Source organism: Phacochoerus africanus, chromosome 5 (genome assembly GCF_016906955.1).
Source record: "Phacochoerus africanus isolate WHEZ1 chromosome 5, ROS_Pafr_v1, whole genome shotgun sequence".
NCBI classification, from domain to species: Eukaryota; Metazoa; Chordata; class Mammalia; order Artiodactyla; family Suidae; genus Phacochoerus; species Phacochoerus africanus.
In genome coordinates, this window is record NC_062548.1 from 45,155,573 (window position 1) to 45,177,213 (window position 21,641).

At 65.4% G+C, this 21,641-nt stretch overlaps 3 protein-coding genes across 18 annotated transcripts in view; 2 read left to right on the plus strand and 1 right to left on the minus strand.

The window, feature by feature from the left end:
- The first annotated feature begins 26 nt into the window (after window positions 1-26).
- MRPS34 (mitochondrial ribosomal protein S34) lies at window positions 27-1,321 on the plus strand. The gene is made up of 3 exons (XM_047780967.1): window positions 27-392; window positions 542-584; window positions 673-1,321. The coding sequence occupies exons 1-3, from the start codon at window positions 72-74 to the stop codon at window positions 963-965; spliced, it is 657 nt and encodes a 218-aa protein (XP_047636923.1). The 5' UTR covers window positions 27-71; the 3' UTR covers window positions 966-1,321.
- Window positions 1,322-1,606: 285 nt separating this feature from the next.
- NME3 (NME/NM23 nucleoside diphosphate kinase 3) lies at window positions 1,607-2,686 on the plus strand. The gene is given in 6 exon segments (XM_047780968.1): window positions 1,607-1,717; window positions 1,803-1,936; window positions 2,058-2,159; window positions 2,236-2,348; window positions 2,436-2,498; window positions 2,500-2,686. Coding segments are annotated over 6 exon segments (510 nt in total). The 5' UTR covers window positions 1,607-1,671; the 3' UTR covers window positions 2,552-2,686.
- Window positions 2,687-2,994: 308 nt separating this feature from the next.
- MAPK8IP3 (mitogen-activated protein kinase 8 interacting protein 3) overlaps window positions 2,995-21,641 on the minus strand; it is a 43,935-nt gene continuing 25,288 nt past the window's right edge. For 9 of the 16 annotated variants that reach the window (XM_047780956.1, XM_047780946.1, XM_047780955.1 and 6 more), the window contains 27 exons: window positions 21,019-21,265; window positions 20,186-20,288; window positions 19,869-19,987; window positions 14,617-14,628; window positions 13,712-13,729; window positions 12,629-12,686; window positions 12,198-12,350; window positions 11,244-11,325; window positions 9,992-10,122; window positions 9,548-9,604; window positions 9,278-9,448; window positions 8,488-8,614; window positions 8,240-8,335; window positions 7,983-8,141; window positions 7,366-7,531; window positions 6,983-7,165; window positions 6,725-6,914; window positions 6,495-6,614; window positions 6,340-6,420; window positions 6,197-6,264; window positions 5,948-6,096; window positions 5,403-5,574; window positions 5,207-5,320; window positions 4,988-5,026; window positions 4,687-4,866; window positions 4,458-4,607; window positions 2,995-4,376 (listed from right to left, as the gene is read on the minus strand). In XM_047780956.1, coding sequence (XP_047636912.1) covers window positions 4,255-4,376; window positions 4,458-4,607; window positions 4,687-4,866; window positions 4,988-5,026; window positions 5,207-5,320; window positions 5,403-5,574; window positions 5,948-6,096; window positions 6,197-6,264; window positions 6,340-6,420; window positions 6,495-6,614; window positions 6,725-6,914; window positions 6,983-7,165; window positions 7,366-7,531; window positions 7,983-8,141; window positions 8,240-8,335; window positions 8,488-8,614; window positions 9,278-9,448; window positions 9,548-9,604; window positions 9,992-10,122; window positions 11,244-11,325; window positions 12,198-12,350; window positions 12,629-12,686; window positions 13,712-13,729; window positions 14,617-14,628; window positions 19,869-19,987; window positions 20,186-20,288; window positions 21,019-21,265 — 3,267 coding nt within the window. In that variant the 3' untranslated portion in view covers window positions 2,995-4,254. The remainder of the gene's footprint in view (window positions 4,377-4,457; window positions 4,608-4,686; window positions 4,867-4,987; window positions 5,027-5,206; window positions 5,321-5,402; window positions 5,575-5,947; window positions 6,097-6,196; window positions 6,265-6,339; window positions 6,421-6,494; window positions 6,615-6,724; window positions 6,915-6,982; window positions 7,166-7,365; window positions 7,532-7,982; window positions 8,142-8,239; window positions 8,336-8,487; window positions 8,615-9,277; window positions 9,449-9,547; window positions 9,605-9,991; window positions 10,123-11,243; window positions 11,326-12,197; window positions 12,351-12,628; window positions 12,687-13,711; window positions 13,730-14,616; window positions 14,629-19,868; window positions 19,988-20,185; window positions 20,289-21,018; window positions 21,266-21,641) is intronic. The other 7 variants (XM_047780949.1, XM_047780957.1, XM_047780944.1 and 4 more) reach the window with 5 other exon arrangements.

A 21,641-nucleotide genomic window follows, 5' to 3' on the forward strand; every position in this document is an offset into this window, starting at 1 on the left:
CTTCCGGTATCGGGCGGGCTCGGCGGCGCGCGGCGGCATCTTCCGGCCGAAGCACCGAGGCTCCAGCGGCCATGGCGCGGAAGAAGGTGCGGCCGCGGCTGATCGCCGAGCTGGCCCGCCGCGTGCGGGCCCTGCGCGAGCAGCGGGAACGGCCGCGCGATTCGCAGCGCTACGCCCTGGACTACGAGACGATGACGCGGCCGCACTCAGGCAACCGGCTGCCGATGCGAGCCTGGGCCGACGTGCGCCACGAGAGCCGCCTCCTGCAGCTGCTCAACCGCCTGCCGCTCTTCGGCTTGGGCCGCCTCGTCACGCGCAAGTCCTGGCTCTGGCAGCACGACGAGCCGTGCTACTGGCGCCTCACGCGGGTCCGGCCCGACTACTCAGCGGAGGTGCGCGCACCGGCCCTAGCGAGCCGCTCCCGGCGCCGTGGAGCGCCGCTGCCTCCCTTCCCCGCGTCTCTGTGGGACGGGGTCCCCCGCCTCCCGATCCCGGGGCGAGCAAGCTTTCTGAGCCGACCTCTCTCCCATTTGCTTTGCAGAACTTGGACCACGGGAAGGCCTGGGGCATCCTGACTTTCAAAGGTGAGGCGTCAGAAAGCGGGCGAGGTGGCTGCGGGCCACAGATTGTTCTGCCAGCATGTGTGAATAGGTCTCGTCCTTCTTTCCCCAGGGAAGACGGAGAGTGAGGCTCGAGAGATAGAACAGGTCATGTACCATGACTGGCGGCTGGTGCCCAAGCACGAGGAGGAGGCCTTCACGGCTTTCACGCCGGTGCCGGAGGACACCCCGCTCTCTGTGCCCTACCCGCCGCTCCTGCGGGCTATGATTCTAGCACAGCGACAGAAGGACGGAGACACCAGCACGGAGGAGCCAATGCTGAATCTGGAGAGGGCCCGCATTGATCCCTGGGACTATCCTGCGAAACTGGAGGCGAAGACAAAGACCAAAGGCGCTGCCGTGTGAAATGCCAAAAGCCGCGGGCAGCCGGAGGCAGGGTGTGAGGCTACACCCCATCCGCTGCTGGGACCTCGGATCTGACCTTCAGATCCAACGTTGCGATCCAGCGTCTGGGTGGGAAAAGGTGCGGCAGATCCCGCACCTAGTGTCTTTCCTCTGTTCCTGCTGCCCCAACGCCCAGGTCTCAATGAGGGGGCCTCACAGGAGGTGGTTGGTGGGGGGAAGTTGGAAGCAGCAGGGCTAGCTGGGGTAGAGCCCCCTTGCTGGCACCTGTCACTTCCAGGTGGGCGCCCCTCCGCATCACCTGTTGCTTCTGCCAGGACCCAGGCAGCAACCGAATGCAAATAAAGGCACATCTAGTAGCTCTGGGACGTGGTTGCTTTGGGGTCGGGATAGGGGGCCGTAGCGGGCCCTCTGCAGGGCTGTGGGGAGGAACAGGCTGAACGGGTGCTGAGGGCTGGGTGGTGGGTGGCGCGCAGATGCCGGGTGGCAGGGACCCCTGAGGGGGTTGGGGAGGCGCCGGCGCGGCCGCAGCGGGGCGGGCGTGGGCGTGGACGACGGGCACCGCCTCTCCGCCTCGGCTGCCTTCCCGGCCGCGTCCTCCGTGGGGCCGGCGCTCGGCGCCCCGGCCGCTTTAAGCCCAGGCCCCGCCCCGGCCCGCGCCCCGCCTCCGCCCCGGCCCGCGCGCCGCCCGAGCCCGGCTGCCGCCATCATGATCTGCCTGGTGCTGACCATCTTCGCCAACCTCTTCCCGGCAGGTGAGCGACGCGGGCCGGGCGGCCGGGCGGCCGGGCGGGCGGAGGTGCGGCCCCGCCTGACGCGCCCCTGCCCCGCCGGTCCCAGCAGCCTACACCGGCGTGCACGAGCGCACCTTCCTGGCAGTGAAGCCCGACGGCGTGCAGTGGCGGCTCGTGGGTGAGATCGTGCGGCGCTTCGAGAGAAAGGGCTTCAAGCTGGTGGCGCTGAAGTTGGTGCAGGTGAGGCCCGGGTCCCCGGACGTGGGGGGGGGCGAAGGACGCGCGGGTCGTCCGGAGCGGGGGCCGCGACGGAGGACGCGGCCGTCCCCGGCGCATCGGGCCCGTCCCCCTGCCTCCCCAGGCCTCCGAGGAGCTGCTGCGGGAGCACTACGCTGAGCTGCGGGAGCGCCCTTTCTATGGGCGACTGGTGAAGTACATGGGCTCGGGGCCGGTGGTGGCCATGGTGAGTGCCCGCGGGCGGGCAGGCGGGCCGGCGGGCTGCCCGCGGCCGGCGGGCTGACTCCCGATCCCCCGCGCAGGTGTGGCAGGGTCTAGACGTTGTGCGCGCTTCGCGGGCGCTCACTGGGGCCAGGAACCCGGTCGACGCCACGCCCGGCACCATCCGCGGCGATTTCTGCATCGAGGTCGGCAAGTAAGGCCAGTCCCGACTCCCGCCACTGGGCTGCGTGGGGCTCCTGCCCGAGCTGGGCCCGCGTTCACGCCCGCCTCTCCCGCGCAGTAACGTGATTCACAGCAGCGACTCGGTGGAGAGCGCCCGCCGCGAGATAGCGCTCTGGTTCCGCGGACGAGCTCCTGTGCTGGGAAGACAGCGCCCGGCACTGGCTGTACGAGTAGCTGCAGCTCCTCGCCTGCATCGGGTTGTGGCTGCCTCTGCATCCTCCGGGCCCCACCCCGGGAGCTCAGAACCCCCTTCCTGCGGCAGGGATCACAGCAGCCCCCAGCGTGACAGCAGGGCAGGCAGGTGCACACTGCCAGACGTGGCTGGCGACCACCTTCCTGCCCCGGATGAGACACTCAGACTGGGCTCCAGCCTGCGCCCCAGTTTATGGCGGGCCTGGGAAGCCAGCGGGGTGCTACTTTGGTCCTTGGCTCTCCCCAGCATTTCTTTTTATAATAAACTGACGGAAACCTGTGCTCAAGTCGGTTGGGCCCAGGTACACAGACATACGATGTTAAGACATTTATTACATACAGAGCAGATACGTAGGTTCAGTTGCAGGGCCAAAGCCTGAGGAGAATCATCACCCAGCCCCTTTCCCCACCTGTACCCACCCGGCTCCCCCCAGTCCCTCCCTGGCCCTGTGAGAATGGACAGGGGATGCGACACACTTCACAGTGGACAGTGGCAGGGCGGTGAGGAGAATGCTGTGGCTGCACGGGGCTGCAGCGGTGGCCAGCTGGGCTTGTGGGACGGCTGCCCAAGATCTGTGCTTCTCTGGTGGGAGGTGGGTGGGCAGCAGGGCCTGGGGCTGCCCTGACTGGTGCCTCGAGGAACAGGAGTAAGGCTTGGGCAGGTGGGGAGTTGGCAGTCCAGGGCTGTGCCTGCCAAAAGCGGCTCCTGTTCTAGCCCTTAGGGCCTCTGCTCACGGCCTTGTCGGTTGCCAGCCCTAGGCACTTAGTAGCGTGTCCTGGGAGCTGGGCTCCTTGGAGACTGCACGGGAGGCAGGCCCTGGAGCACACCTTTCCTCGTCACCCTGAGGCTGAGCCTGCGTCCAAGGACTGACCCCAGGAGAGGCCGGGGGCCTCCCCTTCTTCCTGAGGCCTGGGCCTGCCCTGGCAGCCTGAGAAACCCCACCCTTGGGGGCCTCCGGGAGGGGTGGGACTCCAGAGCCGGCTCCTACAAGGTGGGGGGGACGCAGGTCAGTGAGAGCCTGCCACACAGGACAATCACGGGATGGGACTCAGTGGGATGAGGGCACTGTCTGTCTTCTCAAGCAGGTGCCCCAGGGAGCCTGGTGACATGCTTTCATGCCAGGTCCCAGGGTGGCAGGGACAGGGGAGGGGGGCCCAGGGAGGGCTAGTGACTGGCTGGCTCCGAGGGTTGAATCCACACCCCATGGGCAGCAGGCAAAGGCAAGGGGACGCAGGGTGGGGAGACTCAGTGGCGTGAGGCCCCTCCTTGCCCTCCATCCCCAGAAGTCCTGGGAGTGAATGGTGGGCACGGAGAGTCCCCTGTAGGGACGTTCCCCCGGCCCAGCCATCCTGGGGGTTGGCCTCGCTCTGGCCCTGAAGTGTCCTCGGGCCTCGGGGACTTTGGGCTGGGTGCCAGCCAGGAGCCGCTGGGCAAGGGTGTCGTCCCTCCCTGGTCAGATCGCCCCCCCCCCCCGCTCCCCCGCCTCCCTCCCAGCCAGGCCTGCGTGGCTGCTCTTGCTAGCTTGCAAGGAGGCCCGGACCTAAGGTGAAAGCTGCAGGTTGAGAGGTTAAAGGAGGGGTGGACGGGCGCCTGGCCTGCGGGGTGGGCGGTGGGCAGGCGGGCGGGGCTGTATGTACACGGAGGCAGGTGGCGGCAGGCAGGGTGGGTGGTGGGGGCCGCAGCGTCACTCAGGCGTGTAGGACACCTGCCACACGATGATGTGGCTGCGCTCGGCCTTGGACAGCATGGGCTTCACCTGGCTCACGTCCCCCGTCCCCTCCTCGGGCTCGTCGTCCTCCCCGTCGCCTGGGGAGAGAGCGCGGCCGCCGTGAGGGCTGCCCCGGCCAGGCGAGCCCGGCGAACCCGGCCCCGGTGGCGCCCACTCACCGATGCGGAAGTCAATGTAGCCCTCCCCGCCGCTCAGCACCAGCACGTTCCTCAGCTTCTGCGCCTCGGCGTCTGCGGCGGGGGCGGTGGGCCCGGGGCCCTCGGAAGGGCTGTCGAGCACGCTGCCGTTGAGAGTGGCCAGCACGTTGCCTGTCATGGGGGCACAGGGACCTCAGCGGGCCGGCCGGGCCCACGCAGGCTCCCGCGGGGCGTGGGGCCGGGCCCTCACCTGGCACGGAGACGAAGAACTTGACGGCGTCCCGGTGCCCGTGGAAGCAGAGCTGGGCCTGGGCCATGGAGCAGTAGGGGATGAAGCTGCTGGCCGACTTGTCGCTGCTGTCGTCGCCGTACACGTGGATGACGCCTCCCTGGCGGGCCCCCTCCCCGGATGTGGGGGACGTCTTGTTGGCTGGAGAAGGCGGGCGTCAGCGGGCGGACACCCAGCAGGGACACCCACAGCCAGGCCCGGGCCGAGGCCAGCGTCAGCCCCCAGGGCGGCCCGAGAGGGCAAGGCAGGCCCTCGGACTTACCCCGGAGCCCGAGGAGCTGGCCTCGGTGCAGGACCACGGCTGGCGAGGGGGGGGGGCGCGCAGCATGGGAGGGAGATAAGAGAGGCGGTCACAGGCAGGCCCGCCGGGCCGGCCCCTGTCCTGCGGGTGTCCTGTACCGGCAGCACGCCCGCCCCTGGGGCCCTGACGGTGGCTCCGCCACAGCCAGCGCCGCCTCTGCAGGCGTCGGGGGCCACTCACTCTCGGTCAGAGGGATGGAGATGACCACGCCGTTGCCGGTGCCCACCCAGAGGCGGTTGCCCGCGATGAGCAAGGCCGTGATGCGCACGAAGGAGAAGCCCAGCTTGCCTGTGCCTGGGGGAGACGGGCGGGGGGTCACAGCGGGCTGGCGCCGGGACCCTCTGGCCCGCCCCCATGCTGCCCGGCGGCCACGCACCCAGCATCTTGCTGACGTAGGGCTCGATGTCCACGTCCTGCAGGTGCTGGTGGGTGTGGGCGTGGTAGAGCCGCAGCGTGGAGTCCAGGCGGATGGATACCCACACCCCGTCGCCGATCCACGCCAGCTGCCGCACCTGGCTCTCCCGCCGTGGGTGGGCGTCAAACGACTTCTGCGCAGTCGGGGCAGCCCGTCAACAGTGGGGGGTGGGGGACGAGGGGGGCCCAAACCCGCCACCCCCAGGTGTCCCGGCGACGGGCACGTGGCTTGTGGCAGCCTCTCCAGGGCCTCTTTGCGCTTCCAGGAGAAGGCCCAGGAGCCGCCCTGCGCCTGCAGCCCCGGTGGTGCGGAGGATGTAGGGCTTGTTTTAGGGTGCCGCAGCAGGTGGGCTCCTCACAGATTGGCATTCACAGCCCAGCGGCCCCTTGCCTGCCTGGGACCTGGGACCGACGGGTCACTTCCCTGCATTCATGTCCTCTGGCCCCACGAAGCCCCTCGGAGTCCGCTGGAAGGTGTGCGGGAGCCCCAGCCCCAGCCCCGCTCACCTCGATCTGCATGGTCTTGGGCTGGATCACGTGCACCTTGTTCTTGTAGCCGCACCAGACACGGTCGTGCACCACGGCCATGCAGCGGATGGAGTGGTGTGGGTGGCCCAGGTCCATCAGGTGATAGTTGCTCAGGTCCCACTGGCCGTCTGCAGAGAGCCCGCCCCTGCTCAGTCCTGGCCGGCACCTCTGCTCGCGGTGGGGGCGGGTCACGCCAGGCTGCTCCCCCACCCGCTGCGCCCGCCTCACCTTCACCTCGGTGGAAGATGGCCAGAGTCCCGTCCGCCAGAGCCACCAGCACGCGCCCTTTCACGTGCCTGCAAGGGGAAGGTGGTGAGCGGGGCCCTGGCGGCCACACAGCCCCCACCCCCAGCCCCCGCAGGGGCACGCACACCAGGCTCAGCACGGAGTCCTTCAGCTTGATGGAGTGCAGGCGCTTCTTCCAGTTGGCCACGGCCGAGTGCACGTACAGCCTGTGGGACGAGGCGCCGTGGGTGGGGGCTCGCCCAGGGGACCCTCCCACCCCTGCCCCCCAGGCCCAGCCTACCAGCCATTCTGGGCTCCCAGCCACATGGTGGGCGCAGCACTGCTGGTGGCCCCTGTGGGGTCCCCGCTGGGCTCCGGCTCGGGCTGCATGCCACTCACGTCAGCCTCCGGCCCGTTTTCACTGTAGGGAGGATGGCGGCTCCAGGGCGGCCCCCCCACCCCCTCAAGCTCGGCCCCCCTCCCCCCTGCAGGGTCCCCACCCTTCACCTCTGCCCTGTCCCGAGAGCCCACCTGTCAGGCTGGGCGCTGGGGGGCAGGGTGGGGGCCGGGTCAGTGAAGACATGCTCCGTGAGGGGCCCAGGCCGCACGGCGCCTGCGTCTGCCTCGCTGGGCCCAGAGTCTGGCACCTCCGTGGCCTCCGTGGCCTCCTCCGTGGACTGAGATGGGTTGACTTTCCCGTTGGCGACAGCAGCCACCTCCCCTGTGGGAAGGAGGGGTGAGCACGGCTGAGCGAGGGCAGGGGACCAAGGGCTCAGGCCCAGAACTCACCCTGGCCCTTGTCCAGCACCGGCGTGTCTCCGCGGGAGGAGCAGGCGCTGCGTGGCACGTTGCAGCGGGTGGCACAGCCCACCAGGGTGATGCCGGCCAGCACGCCGTCTGCACCGGAGTCCTCAGGGTTCAGGTCGCTGTCCAGGAAGATCTCCCCTGGAGGGTAGTCGCCGTCACTGGCCGCTGCAGGGAGAGTCACAGCCCGTCACCCCGTGCCGAGGAGCCCCCACGGCAAGACCCCACGCACGCTCGCATCCCAGCGCGGCGGCGAGGGGAGGGGACCCCCTCTGATGCCACCCCGTCTCTTTGGTGTCGGGGGAGCGGGGCCGACAGGCCGGGGCAGGACACGCGCAGCAGTCTCCCCGGCCGCGGCCGGCGCTCACCGGGGATGCTGGAGATGCAGAGCACGTGGGCGTTGCACACGGTGAACTGGTCCACGACGGCGCCGGGCTGGCTGGCGTCGATAATGACCACTTTGCTGGTGGTCAGGGTGCTGGTGAGGATCCATACGCGGCTGGACAGGGGCTCCACCTCGGGGAGCTCCTTGGCCTGTTTCAGACACGGGGGAAGGGGGACGGGACAGGCTGGGGACTCGGCCACACTCCTCCAGCGGCTGCGCAGGGTTGAGGGGAGGCCCCCAGGGTCTCTCGGGAGCTAGCCTTGCCCGCGGCCTCAGGGACCCAGCTGTCCTGCCGTCGCTAGGCTGGCGAGAACTCAGGTCACAACCCACAGGGCCCCTTCCTCAGAGGGAGGTTGAGCTCCCAGCGGTTAGGTTCCCGGCCCCCAAGTCGAGCTGGGATGGGACCTGAAGCCTGGGCTCTGCCCTTCCCGCTCAGCCTCCGCCCTCCTCGCCGAGGTGGGCCCAGTCAGGCGCCACTGCCCCCAGCTGTCCTCCGTTTCTGTCACTCCCCCAGACAGGCACCAGGCCCCAGAAAGCCTCGGTCACCGAACCATCCAGACGGGAGCAGCGGAGGTCTGCCGGGCCGCCCGCCACGCTGACCTTCCTCCTCTCTGGGGACGAATGGTTGCTCTGCGTCTCTCCTTCGACATCCCGGTCGCAGGTCAGAGGGTCACGGCCCGGCGGGGGCTTGACTCCATTCCCAGAGTCGTCCTCACTGGGTTTCCAGCCGCTCAGGTTGACGCCCGCGGCACACCACAGCTGGGAGACAGGCGGGCCGGTGGTCCAGGAGCCGGCCTCCCCCCCCACCCCGGCCCAAACCCTCCCGCCGCCAACGCGCCCTCGCCCTCACTGCTCACCTTCATGGTGGGGTCCTTCTCCACCAGGGGGCGGCAGTACACGGGGACGGGCACGTTCTTCACCCGCGTGTCCTCCTGGCCCCCGTTGGGACTCAACTGCAAGCACAGGGCAGGGGAGCACGGTGGGCACAGGCCGGCCTTCAGAATCCAGGCCATGGGTGCTTCGGGGCACCCCAGGGGCCCCCCTTCTGCCCGCGGGAGGCCAGGCCGAGGGGCAGGCCGCACCCCAGCCCCCCACGCCCAGGCACCTGCTTGTACTTGGCCGGCAGGCTCCAGCCACAGGCCTGCAGCCGCCCCTCGTCGTTGCGCACGTGCTCGCGCACCTGGCGGTACTGCTCGCGCTTCTGCTCCCGCCGAGCGGAGGACGTGCAGTCGCTGGGGAGGAGAAGGAGGGTTACCAGCCCTGCAGGGAGCAGGCCTGCTGCCCAGGCACTCTGCAGCTCAGCTTGGAGGCCACATCCTGCGGCTGCCGACGCCAAGGGCCCACGGGCAGGGACCTGCACCGGGGGCACCGGCCCCTCCAGAGAAACCTCCACAGGCTCTGGCACGAGGCACAGAAGTTTCCTTCAGCCCTGGACCCAAATTCTTGGTTTCAAAATGAATGAGACTACAAAATCCCAAACAGAAACTCATTCTGCAGGAAGAAACTCAACCCTGCATGAAAACCTCCTGTGGAGTCCGGCCCTCGTGGAGTGGAGCGTGCGGGGCCAGCCCGGGGGCGGGGCTGAAACGGCTGCCCTGCTGGGGTCACCCATCACCAAGGCACAAGCCTTTGGAACTGAGAACAGGGACGGTGCGGGGGCGGGGCGGGGGGGGGGGCAGGCAGCATCTGCCAAGGGACATCCAGGGCTCCCACCAGAGGGAGGAGAGATACACGGGTGTCCGCAGAGAGAGGCATGACCCCGATGTCTGGCCAGCGTCCCTCCCACAGCCCCCAGAGAAGCCAGGCAGAGGCCTGGCCTGGCTTCAGAACCTGGAGGGGGGGAGCCCAGGGCCACAGGCCAGCAGGGAGGGGCAGGGGCATCCAGGGAAACTCACTCATCGGGGAAGAACTCCAGGGGCCGGCTGCCGGCGGAGATGTGGCACATGCCGTGATTGCGGCGCTGGCTGAAGCCGGCCGTGGTGGGCGACTTGTAATGGATGTTCACGGAGGGGTAGGACCGCTTGGCTGGAGGGGGGCTGGAGGAGGAGCTGAAGAGGCGGCTGAAGCTGCCAGCCGAGGCGCCGGGTGAGGGCGGGCCGAGGGAGCCGCCCCCCAACCCTGCCAGTGCCCAGGACCCACCCCCTCCCCAGGCGCCCTCAACTCACAACTGCCAGATGGTGGACTTCTTCTTCTCCTGGACAGACGGGTGCTCTCGGGATGCTCTACGGGGGAGGGGCGAGGTGAGCCGCTCAGCGGGCCCAGCCTGACCTGGCCAACACCCCCGGCCACCTCAGCCCCACCGGCCCCCCGCCCTCTGGCCTCGGGGGGCTCCCACGGACACCCTGGGAACAGAGTGTCAGACGAGAGGGGCTCCTGGGATAGTCCCTGGCCCCACGTGGCCTGGCCCCTCTCCGGCCCAGAAGGCACATCCACTGCCAGTGCATGGTGCACCAGGCCCCGGGATCTCCTGGCCCCTGCGGGCTCGCACTGGGGAGGACCTGGCCCCCTCCCGATCCTCCCAGAAGAGCAGAAGGTGGGGTGGGACCCCGCTGCTGCACCCGGACCTCCCGGAGCGACCGTAGCTCGCAGCTGCGGACCTGGAGACTCACCGGATCATCTCCGTCCACCGTACAGCCTCCTGCAGCTCCATGAGCCGCTCCTTGTACTGGTTGCGCTCCATGAGCACGCGAGCCATCTCCACGCGCGTGAAGCGGCGGCGCTGCGCCATGGGGATCTTGTCCTGCAGGGGACAGCGCTACTGTTCAGCCAGCAAGGGGCGGCCTCCAGGAGCTTCAGGCTCACGCGTGGGGAGGGGTGGGCATGACAGTGAAAGGAGCCACCCCCCCGGAAGGTCACATGACACACGCGAGGGGCCCACGCAGCGTGCCTTCCCAGAGGCTCCTGGCCACCTTGGCAATCCCGGATGCCCTGGTCGATGCTACCCGGGGGGACAGCCCCACGGTGGAACAGCAGGGAGAGGGGTTCTAGGGAGGGGCTGGCAAGCAGGACCCCAGTCACTACGTTCTAGCTGGACGCTTGGGGTCCTGGCAGATCTGCCTGGAACCTGCCGATCCCTGGCAGGACTGAGTCTGGCTCTGTTGCCCCGCCCCCTCCCCAAGGGGCCCAGCACCGACACTTGGTGTTCACGGTGCGTTGGCGCCCCAGCTGATGGCGCCCTCCATGCTGCACATGGGAGGGCCTTGGGGCTGCACGTCCCCCTCGGCCTTCTCTCCTAGAGCGTGTGGAGGTGAGGGACGGGACAGGGTGGGCAAGGCGAGCAGCGAGCTTCCCAAGTGCCTGCCGTGTGAGCGGCATCCTGCTACACCCGTCACACTGCCCCAAAGGAACAGCCAAGCGGTGAGGTCAGCCCCTCAGGTTAAAGATCCACACCTGCCCTCTCCTTCAGGAAGGCGGTCGGGTCACTGGGCCTGGGCCCCTGCTCTGGGGAGGATGTCAAAGAGCAAAGAGCCCCTCAACCCCTTCCCACGCCCCTCCTAAGATGGTCAGTTACAAACCCCAGCGAGCAGGGGCTGAGGGCTTTATTGAGAACAATCCACGCGCCTCTGGCGGGGGTGTAAGGACACACGCGGGCTCTGAGGGCCTCAGGTACTCAAGCTGTCCCATCTGGGGGAAACAGCTGGGCTGAGTAGCCAGGGAGCTCCTGTGTGTGACTGCAGTATGCAGCCACAAGGACCTGGGGCTGAGAAGCGGCCTCCCCCAGAGGGAGGCAGAGCCTGATTTCACAGTCATGGGTGTGGCTGCTGCTGGGTGCAGGGGTCCCACAGGAGGGGTGAGGGGGCCCACGTCCCGGGAGCCCGCCCGTGCCCACCCCCGTGCCCGCATGTTAATAGTGGAATATACCAATTCTGTACAGAGATAGCTGCTTACATCCTCCACCTCTTCTTTGGGTTCACGGTGGGCAACGATGGCCTCCGACTTCACTCTAGAGGATGTGGAAGGAGGCGGGGCAGGGGTGAGGGCCCCACGCGGCACGGCCCAGGGGCCATGACCCACCTCTCAGCGCTCCCCTGTTTCTAGGCCCTGAGCGTTCCTGCCACTGCCTTGGGGACTGGTGGCTGCACACCCCTGCTCATGTGTTCCCGCAGCCCAGCCAAGGAAGAGGCCCTCCAACTCCGGTGGTCAAGCGGCGATGGGAAGGCAGAGCGAGCCCCATTCTCCGCGAGCCCAGAGGGGATCTGGCTCCTGGTCCCACGAATTTGGCACAGGTGCCCAGGGCCCTCCCCTCCACCTCCCTTTTCCTGTCTGGGGCCAAAAGCACCACTTTGGGAGAATGGGGTGAGGATCAGGCGGGAAGAGAAAGGCCACGAGGGAGTGCGGAGTGCTCGGAGGAGACCCTAGGCTTTCCGAACGAGGCTCCAGGCCGCCCTGGGCAGATCAAGGGCTGGAGAGCACGGGGACACCCACGGAGGCCAGAGGCCCTCGTCCTCCCTTCCCTCCTCCTGAGGGAAGGTAACGGCGTGAGAGCAGCAGGGAAGGCCCCGCTCAGCGGCCGGAGGACGGCGACCCAGGGCAGGGACGCTGCTCCCTGTGCGGGGTTCCCAGGGGGATGGCGGAGAAAGCGGGAGGGGTGGGTGGCCGACACAGGAATTGGGTCTGGATGGAGTCATATGAGACGGAGCTCAGGAAGGAGCAGAATGAGCAGGGAGCGCGCCAAGTGAGCCGCTTTAGGGGGAAGGAACTCGGGGGGAGGTTAGCTAGAGAGACGCCAGGGTTTCGCCAAGAGCCCAGGAGAAGCCTGAGCAGGACCTCCACGCGGCGTCACGGGCCTCCGCCCCCACAAAAGCCCCCGCCCACCTCCTCAGCTCCTCCTCCAGGTCCTTGATACGGTTCTCCAGCCTGAGTTTGGCCTGCCTGGCAGCTTCCAAGTCCCCCTTCAGCACCTCCTGCTCCCCTGAGAGCTGGTCCACCTTGGCGATGAGGTCGTTCTTCACCACGTTCAGAGCGTTTCTTTGAAAAGGCAGAAAGCGGGGAGCTCCCTGTGACCGGCGGGTACACCGAGTGATGGGGGTTCACCGGCGTCTGCCCACACTGGCATGTACACATGGGAGACACATCCCGGCCCTGAAGGTGGTGTGAGGCAGTGACCACGCCATGCCCTCCCCCGGAGGGGCAAGCTCAGCGCAGAGTCCTGTCCTCCTGGCTGGGGAGACACGGTTGTTGTCCGGGCCGGGCGGGGGGCGGGGAGCTCCCTCTGCAGCTGTGCTGCTGAGGAAAAGCGGTCTTACTTGGTTTCTAGAAGCTGTGAGTTCTCCAGCAGCAGATTCCCCACTTCCTTGCCCATTCCTGCAACGAAAGGTACAGAGTCATTACCTGTGTCTGGTGAAGCCACACCCCGCCGCTCACACCTGCTTCAGAGCAACAAACATCCCACCCAGGGCAGCCCACCCCTGGGAGGGCTGATGTGAGGGCAAAGCCCAGAAGCCCCATCTGCAGGAAGACGCCTGCACAGAGAGCCTGGGAGAGGCCTCTGCTGGTCTCAGACTGGCCTCTGGGGGGCACAGAGCAGGTCCCCACGGCCCTGATGGCCAGTTTCCCTGGGCTTACATTCTAGAGCTCAGCTTGCTACCGCGACCATGAAGCCTGGACCAGCAGGGCACTCGGATGACCTCGACCTCTGCCCAGCCCCAGTGCCACCCACTTTCCCCCAGGCCGTGGTGAAGCAGACCTTGCTCAGAGCAGCCCCCAGGACAGTGGAGGTGACGGGGATTCAGAGGGGACAGCACAGGAGGCAGAGAGCCCCTGGCCAATCAAGGCATGGACGGCCCACAGCAAGTGCCGCCCTTGCCGGCTGGGAGCAGACCTGGGAGACACGGCCCCCCGCGGAGGTGAGGGGGGCAGCGCCCCCTGGGGTTGGGGCTCAGAGGGGCTGGCCGGGCCCCCCACGCTGACCCGACAGACTGCGGTCCAGGCAGGTCACAGACCTCCAGAGCACCGCATCGAAACCTTCAGGACAGCCTCAGAGACCCGAGGTCTGCTGCTCTCGTTCGAGTCCCTCCATGGCCTGACGCCGGCGAGAGACCCCAGGCACGCCGTGTGCTCAGGTTTCCACGGTCACCTCCTTGCCTCCCTCTCAGAGGGGACACAGCAGGCTCACCCCTGGCCGGCTCAGAGGGGCTGGGGTTCCCTCCTCAGCCCATCAAGGGTCTGCTCCAAGAGAGACGGCGGAGGGGCCGGGCGCCGGCTCCCCACGCCTGCCGGGCCCCACTGCCCCACCCGGGCCCCGCTGTGCACACCAAAGCGTGGGTGGTGGCGGGCAGCGGGGAAAGCCAGAAGCGGGAGAAACGCACTGAAACGGGCCGCGGCCTTACCAAAAAAATCATCGCGCACTACGGGCGCCGTCCCAGTCCCGCGGGAGATGGGCGGCCAGGGTGGGAGAGAGGAGGGGAGAGAAAACAAGCGCGTTAAGCCCGAGTGATGAGCAGGCGGGGTGCGTCGGTGCTGCGACTAGCGGGGTTTGGCTCGGACACGGAAGCGGGACAGGAGGCTCGGGGACGGACTGAGCCAGCCGCTCCTGCCACTCCTCCCACAGAGGGTCCCCCTGGGGTGGCGCAGAGGACCACGAGGCCAAGAGCAGCCGGGTGGTGAGGCGGAGGGTCCGCGCAACGCAACTGGTGTCCTCCGCTAAAATCTGGGGTGGGGCGGGCTGGGGGTTAAGGACGGGGGTCTCTGCAAATGAGGGAGAGCTGTGCCCAGGGCCCCCCGGGGCCTTTGAGCGCCATGGGGGAGGGCGCCCTTGGAGGGTCGGGGGCTCAGAGCCTCCCACTCCTGCAAGAAAACAGGAGCTTGGAACGCTGTCACGTGGGGAGAGGACCGGGAGCCGTGCCTGGCGGGTCCCCTGACCTCTGGGGTGCACTCCCCAGGGGGAGACACCGCAGACCAGGGCCTGCGCCTCTAAGGGCTCTGAAGACCCTGGAGAAATGGCCCTGGGGGACCCCCAGCCTCCAGGACAGGATGGGACAAGGGCGCAGCGCCCTCCCTCAGCTGTCAAGGGCCGTCAGTCAGCTAGTGGAGCAAAACCCAAACAAGCCTCTGAGCAGCAGGAGCTGGTGAGCAAAAGCACAGGAGCCTCGGCCGGCCCGGACGGGATCGGGAGGGCCAGCCGCGCAGCCGGGGTGACTGGGCAGCAGCAGGGGTGTCCCAGGGTGCCCCTCCACACCCCCTGAACTCCACCCTGAGGAAGAGGGGGCCGCAAACGGACTGCAGAGGTACGCACCTGAGAACTCCCCTGGGCCGTGTCCAGCGAAGTGGAGAGAGACGGGGGGAAGGAAGCGACAAAGGTCAGTTGGTGACTGGAACCCACAAAACACAGAGACCTTCTCAATGGAAAAGCAACAAGCATCAGTCAGCCGAGTTCGTGTCGCCAAACCCCATGCACAGCGGGGCCTGGATGGAAAGGGAGGCCAGGACAGCACGTCCCTCGGTCTGGGAGCCGAGGGGCTCTAAAGCCAGCTGACCCTCCACGCTGGCCACCCACCCATGTGGAGGGCCAGCCCCCTGTAAAGGTGAGGGGGGTGGGGTGGGAGGCACCCCCCAGGGCAAGTGAGCAGCAGCCGGGGACCGGCCCGGGGGAGTGGGGCGCAGCTAGCCAGCCCAGGTCTGATGGGAAGGGCAGGACCTCGGGGAAAAGGTGGCTGGGGTACAAGAGCCCCACTGTGCGGGGAGGAAGCCGCTGAGTCAGGCTTTGGTTGGAGGGGAGGGTCATGGGTAGCGTGTGCCAAACTGCTCTCTGCCACCCAGGTGAAGACCCGATGGGACGGTGCCGTTCTATCTGGTTGATTTCACGCAGAGAGAAATGGTATGAAGAGTCACTTGACCTCAAGGACACAATACAGACCTGCTGTACTGCTACTCAAATAATAGAGAAGTGCACCGGCCCCACAGGGAGCGAGGCCGTCATCTGGGCTCTACTCCCAGGGCGGCCACTCCTCACGTTTGATGCTCTCTTTCTCAGGCCTCTTTTCAGGCGCACATCAGCTGTCTTTTTGTTTTTTAGGGCCACACCCTCGGCACATGGAGGGTTCCAGGCTAGGGGTCTAATTGGAGCTGCAGCTGCCAGCCTACACCACAGCCACGGCTACGTCTGTGACGACTTGTACCGCAGGGCAACGTGGGCTCCTTAACCCACTGGGCGAGGCTGGGGATCGAACCTGCATCCTCATGGTTCCTAGTCAGGATCATTAATCACTGAGCCATGAAGGGAGCTCCAACATGGCTTCTTTTAACTTGAGTGATGGAACTCACAGAGACGTATTTTTAAATTCCAGGTTGTCTCACCACACTGAAAACACTCCCTACAGCTCTGGCCCTGAAGAGAGGCCCAGGTTATGAAAATACTCTCCAGTTTTTCTTTCAGTTCCGTCATGCCTGTTTTTTTTTTTTTTTTTTTTGGTCTTTTTGCCATTTCTTGGGCTGCTCTCACGGCCTGTGGAGGTTCCCAGGCTAGGGGTCTAATCGAGCTGTAGCCACCGGCCTACACCAGAGCCACAGCAATGTGGGATCCGAGCCACGTGTGCAACCTACACCACAGCTCACGGCAATGCCGGGTCGTTCACCCACTGAGCAAGGGCAGGGATCGAACCCGCAACCTCATGGTTCCTAGTCGAATTTGTTAACCACTGCACCATGATGGGAACTCCCATGCTTGTATTATTTGTGTGTGTGTGTGTCTGCCATTTCTTGGGCCGCTCCCGCGGCATGTGGAGGTTCCCAGGCTAGGGGTCAAATTGGAGCTGTAGCCCCCGGCTTACGCCAGAGCCACAGCAACGCGGGATCTGAGCCGCATCTGTGACCTACACCACAGGTCACAGCAACGCCGGATCCCTAACCCACTGAGCAAGGCCAGGGATCAAACCTGAAATCTCATGGTTCCTAGTCGGATTCGTTAACCACTGAGCCATAGCGGGAACTCCCCATGCTTGTGTTTTTGTTGACATCTTTAATCCACCTAGAAATTACTTCTGTGTATGCTGTGAGGCTGGGATCAGGCTGCGTTTCCCTCCCACGTGCCTACTCAACAAACTGATACCGAGGCAGTTTACGCCTGAAGGGGCTGGTTGATGGTGTCCCCCAATGGCTTTCACATTGAGGGATGTGTCGTGCTTCGCAACGTATGCGCGCTTCCTTCGTGGTCTTCAGTGACATTTCCTCTTGCTTGTCACACGCTTGGCCTATGTCTCGAGGTTATTTCTAGATGTTGTCCGGCCCTGGTGACTGTCTGGGTGGGACCTGGTGCAGCTGGACCAGCCTGCGTAGCACACACGACTCTCAGCAAAGCACGGTCAGTCGCTTGGTTTGCTTGGTGTCCTCAGCTGTGAGGTGGACGCACGACCCCCGTGGTGCAGGTGCGCCGTCCACCGCCCTGGTGGAGCCAGTGGCTAAGTACTGACTCCCTTTCTCTCCATCTGTGTCAACTCCAAGCGGCATGCTTGTCGCATCTTAAGGCTCGGAAGCGGTGCCTGGGGCTTTCCGTCTGTAGCGGGGGGGGGGGGGGGGAACAGTGCAACTTGCGGCACTTTCTCTTCTTTCTTGGAAACTTGTAAGACAAGGGCATGTCTTACCGTCAGTCACGCTGTGGGTTCAAGGAAAGAGGACACAGGCCCATTCTTCTCTGCCAAAGGCATTCCCGGTCCTCAAGCCAGGAGACGCACGGAGCGGTCCGTATGGGGACCTAGCCCGCCTTAAGAAGCGTCTGTCTTGTTGCAGGCAGAGCGTCAGCGAGTCAGAGGTCACAGCAGGCACCGTGACAGCACTCACAGGGCCGAGGCCGCTAGAGGCCCCCCAGCCCCGGTCTCTCCCGCGCAGCAGCTGCACATGGAGCTTAGAGCCAGGTGCCCACCCTTGGCGTGTCTTCAAACTCCCACTGCTGACACTTCCTCCAGCAGAGCCAGGTCCTGGGACAGGGTGCCTCGGGCGACGGGCTGAGAGCAGCCCCAGCTCGGCCCTCCACCGTGCCCGCTAGGTCCACAGGTCACAAGAGCCTTGCCCTTGCCAGCGGATGGCCCCTGGCACCACTGGGACCTCCTCCTGTGCCTCCCGCGTGGTCCTCCGGCCACATGAGCTCCAGCCCAGGAGGCCGCCGCCCCCAGGCCTGCCCGGCCCCCAGGGCTGGCACAGGCGCCCCCAGGACCCTCATAATGGTCAGGGCCTCGGTGCCTGGGAGGTGTCTCATCACCCCAGGGGGGCCCTTTGGTTTTTACTCCCTTCTTGGCAGCTTCTGATGTTACGTGAATATTACAATCAGCATGTATCTTTTTTCCAAAATTTTTTTTTTTTTTTGTCTTTTGAGGGCACGCACCCTCGGCACATGGAGGTTCCCAGGCTAGAGGTCTAATCGGAGCTCTTGCTGCCGGCCTACACCACAGCCATACCAGATCCAAGCCGCATCTGCGACCTATACCACAGCTCACGGCAACGCCAGATCCTTAACCCACTGAGTGAGGCTAGGGATTGAACCCACAGCCTCATGGTTCCTAGTCAGATTCGTTTCCATATGCCATGATGGGAACTCCCCAAAATTTTTTAAATGCCTAAAATGTGCATTTATATGGTATTATATGAAATATGTAAAGGCGAGTAGGAGGATGTCAAAATGTTAAAAGTGATTGTCTGGAGTTCCCACTGTGGCTCGAGTTAAGGATCTGGTGTTGCCGCAGCTGCGGTATAGGTCACAGCTCTGGATCAGCTTCGATCCCTGGCCCGGGAACTTCCACATGTTACAGGGGCAGCCAAAAAAGAAAAATCTTTTAAAAAAGTGATTGTCCCTAATTAGATTTTTTATGAATACTGATAGTTTTTGTATATTTTATTTAATTTGGTTTTTTAAATAACTCGTGGCATATGGAGGTTCCCAGGCTAGGGGTCGAATCAGAGCAGTAGCCACCGGCCTACACCACAGCCACAGCAACACCAGATCCAAGCTGTGTCTGCCACCTACACCACAGCTCACGGCAACGCCAGAGCCTTAACCCAGTGAGTGAGGCCAGGGATTGAACCTGCATCCCTATGGACACTAGTCAGGTTTGTTTCCACTGAGCCATGACAGGAACTCCTAAATGTATTTATTTTTATTTATCTATTTATTGGGCTGAGCCTGCAGCACGTGCAAGTTCCCAGGTTAGGGAGTGAACCCAAGCCACAGCAGTCACCAGAGCCACTGCAGTGACACCACCAGATTCTTAACTTCCTGCACCACAAGGGAACTCCCTGAACGAATTTTTAAGACTGAAATGTACACTTAAGAATGGATAAGATGGTAATTTTTATATGATGTGTGTTTTTACAATTGGGTATACATAATTTGTATAAATTTAATTCTGGCTGAAAAAACTTGTGCTTCAGGCACACGGCGTACAGGTGCTAAATACCCTCAGCTCCTTGGGGTCCCTAACCCTAACCCTAACCCTAACCCAAGTAAGACAATCGGCTTGTAGAGAACCCCTGAGACGCCGGCCCACTGCAAGGAAAGCGAGAACATGCTGGGCTGCAAACGCCAGCCAGGCCCCTTCCTCTGCACGCCAGGCTGTGTGTGCAGCTGGCAGGCTGGGTGGGCAGGGAGGCCCACACGGGGACATGCTCCAGAGATGCTCTGAGTCCCTGGGGGCATATCTGTCAGCGGGGAGTGACAGCGGCAGAAAGACTGGCAACCAAAACTCAGAGGGGAGACAGCCCTGCCGCCGTGGCAGCAGGTGACAAGATACGGCTCCAAAAGCGGAAGGCAGCCCCCCGAGATCCTGGAAGCAGAAACGCTGCTACCCGCCCCGTCGCCATGTGTCCCGCCAGGGCAGCTGCCCGGGTCAAGGTGCTGCCCCTTCCCTGTGGGCGTGGGGAGAGGACGGACCAGAACCGAACTTGGCCCCCACCTACCTCGCTGGCTGCTGAAAGGGAGGGGGGCTTCCCCAGACGCGCTGGGGGGTCAGGGGGGCTTGAACCCTGCCGAGAGACACCCATAGCCCTGCCACCATCTGACACCCACAGCCTGGCCTCGCAGCCCTGGGGATGCCCGCCCTGGGGCGTTCTACAGCCTGACGGCCCGTCCCGGCACGGGGTTGGGGGAGGACGGGGAACGAGTCCCCTCAGCCAGCTTCCCTGCACCCGCCCCGGACCCGCCCCGGGCAGTGCTGGTGGGGACCTGGGCACGTTCCTCTTGGATGGGAGGAGCTGGCGACGAGCCCCCCTCCAAAGCGTCCCCAAAGTGGGCTGCAGGGTGGCGGTGGGGAGGGGCTTGGAGCAGGGCCGGGCTGAGCGCTGATGGGGCCGGGTTTCTTCTGGGGTGACGGCTGGATGGCTGCTCCAGTCCGTGAGGACCCTACACCCCACCGGCCGGGTCCACCATGCGGGAAGCCCACCGCAGCACCCCGGGCCTGCGAGGAGCACTTCCTGGCTTGTGGCTCCCGGAGACTTTGCTCTCGTTGCAAACAAAACCAGCAAGAGCAATTGCCCAGGCCCTGCAGGCCGGCGGGCGCTTACCTAGCAGGTCGGCCCCTTCGTCCACGTCCCCGATGACCTCGGAACCCGCGGTCGACAGCTCGTGGTAGAGGGAGTCCGTGTTGATGCCGAAAGCCTTGTTCACGATCCCCTGGGTCGGGCTGTGAGGACACGTGGCCGAGGCAGGCGGGGTGAGCGTGTGGCTGTGAAGGGGACATGCGGGGACCCCCGGGGACCGCTGGAGCAAGTGGGGGCCCCCGGCGGTTCTCCCACCTCGAGAGGCTGCGGGCCGTCTTCACAGGGCACCGACTCCCTGGGGGATGCCGACCCTGGGGACGGGCTCTGGGCCCGCTGAGTACCTGTTGCCTGTGCGGTCCAGGCGGGGCTCCCGCCCCATGTCCAGCTCTGGGGTCGAGTCGATGATGTCCTGGACGTCGGACCACTCGTCACTGCTGCCCATGCCTGGGGGACACAGGGGAGTCCCTGCACCACTCAAGGCTGCTCTGGGCCCCTTGTCCGCAGACCCCAGCTGGACCCCACAGCAGGCTCGACTGTCAGCAGGAGCTCTTCCCGGGCTGGGGACTGGATGGCGCTTGTCCCCGGAACTGTGCCTCCTTTTTATGACCCCACCTCAACAGGCCCGTTTTTCTCCCCTTTCCCCCGTCTTTTAAGGTGGCACCTGCAGCACACGGAGGTTCCCAGGCTAGGGCTTACATCGGAGCTACAGCTGCCGGTCTACACCAGAGCCCCAGCAACGCCAGATCCTTAACCCACTGAGCAAAGCCAGGGATCGAGCCCACATCCTCACGGATACTAGTCGGGTTCGCTAACTGCTGACCCACAACAGGAACTCCTTGAATGGGCCTTTCTCTCTAGCTGAACTGTCTGCTGGATGACCGTGATTCTACTGCCAGGGGCCCAGGTGTGTCCCCCCGGTGTACATGCTGAAGCCTGGACCCCGATCTGCAGGAAGGACTGCTCTTGGAGAGGGTCTTTATGGTGAAACGAGCCCATAGGCAGGGTGGGCCCTGGTCTCTATGAGACGTGGGGGGCGTCCAGGACACAGACACACGGAGGGGGGACCACGTGAGGATGGGGAGCCGGCAGCCGGCGAGGCCCAGGAGAGGCTCAGGAGGGTGCGCCTGGCGCTGCGAGGGCAGGGCGGCAGGTGCGCCCGGGAGGATGGCGGTACCTATGCTGACGTTGCGCATCTCCTGCGTGACCTGCACCTCCATGTTGCGGCTGTTGCGCTTCTCCCGCGCCCGCTTGCCGTTCTTTGCGCCGGGGCCGTAGTCACCCAGGGGCTGCAGGCCCTCGCTGAGCGGCGTGACGGCGGCTGAGGGCACGGACGACGTGGGCGTGTTGGATTTGGTGCCCGTGGTGCTGGGGGTGGCAGCTGCCGAGGACTGGCCCGACTCGGACATCTCCTCCTGCGGACACTGGGGCCAAACACAGGGGAGAGGGAAGCTCGAGGTGCGGTCAGGCCCCCGCGAGGCCACCATGAGACCGCGCTCCACGCCCGGAGCAGAGGGACAGGAGGCCACTTCTCTCCTGGGGGCTGATTCCTCCCACCCAGTCACTGGCTCACCCAGCTGCAGCCCCTGGCTTTCCAGAGGCGCCTCCGCTTGTTAAGTGGCTTGGATCTGGGCTCCTGGCACGCTCACGCCCAGGGACGGCCCTCTGCGGCCACTTTGGTAGACATGGCGGGTAACCCCTTGCAGCCGCTGGGAGGGCAGGGAGGAGCCACAGCCCAGGGCAGGGGGGTGGGGGTGGTGGCCAGGCCAGCGGCCCTTCCGATCACAGTGCCACTCAGCC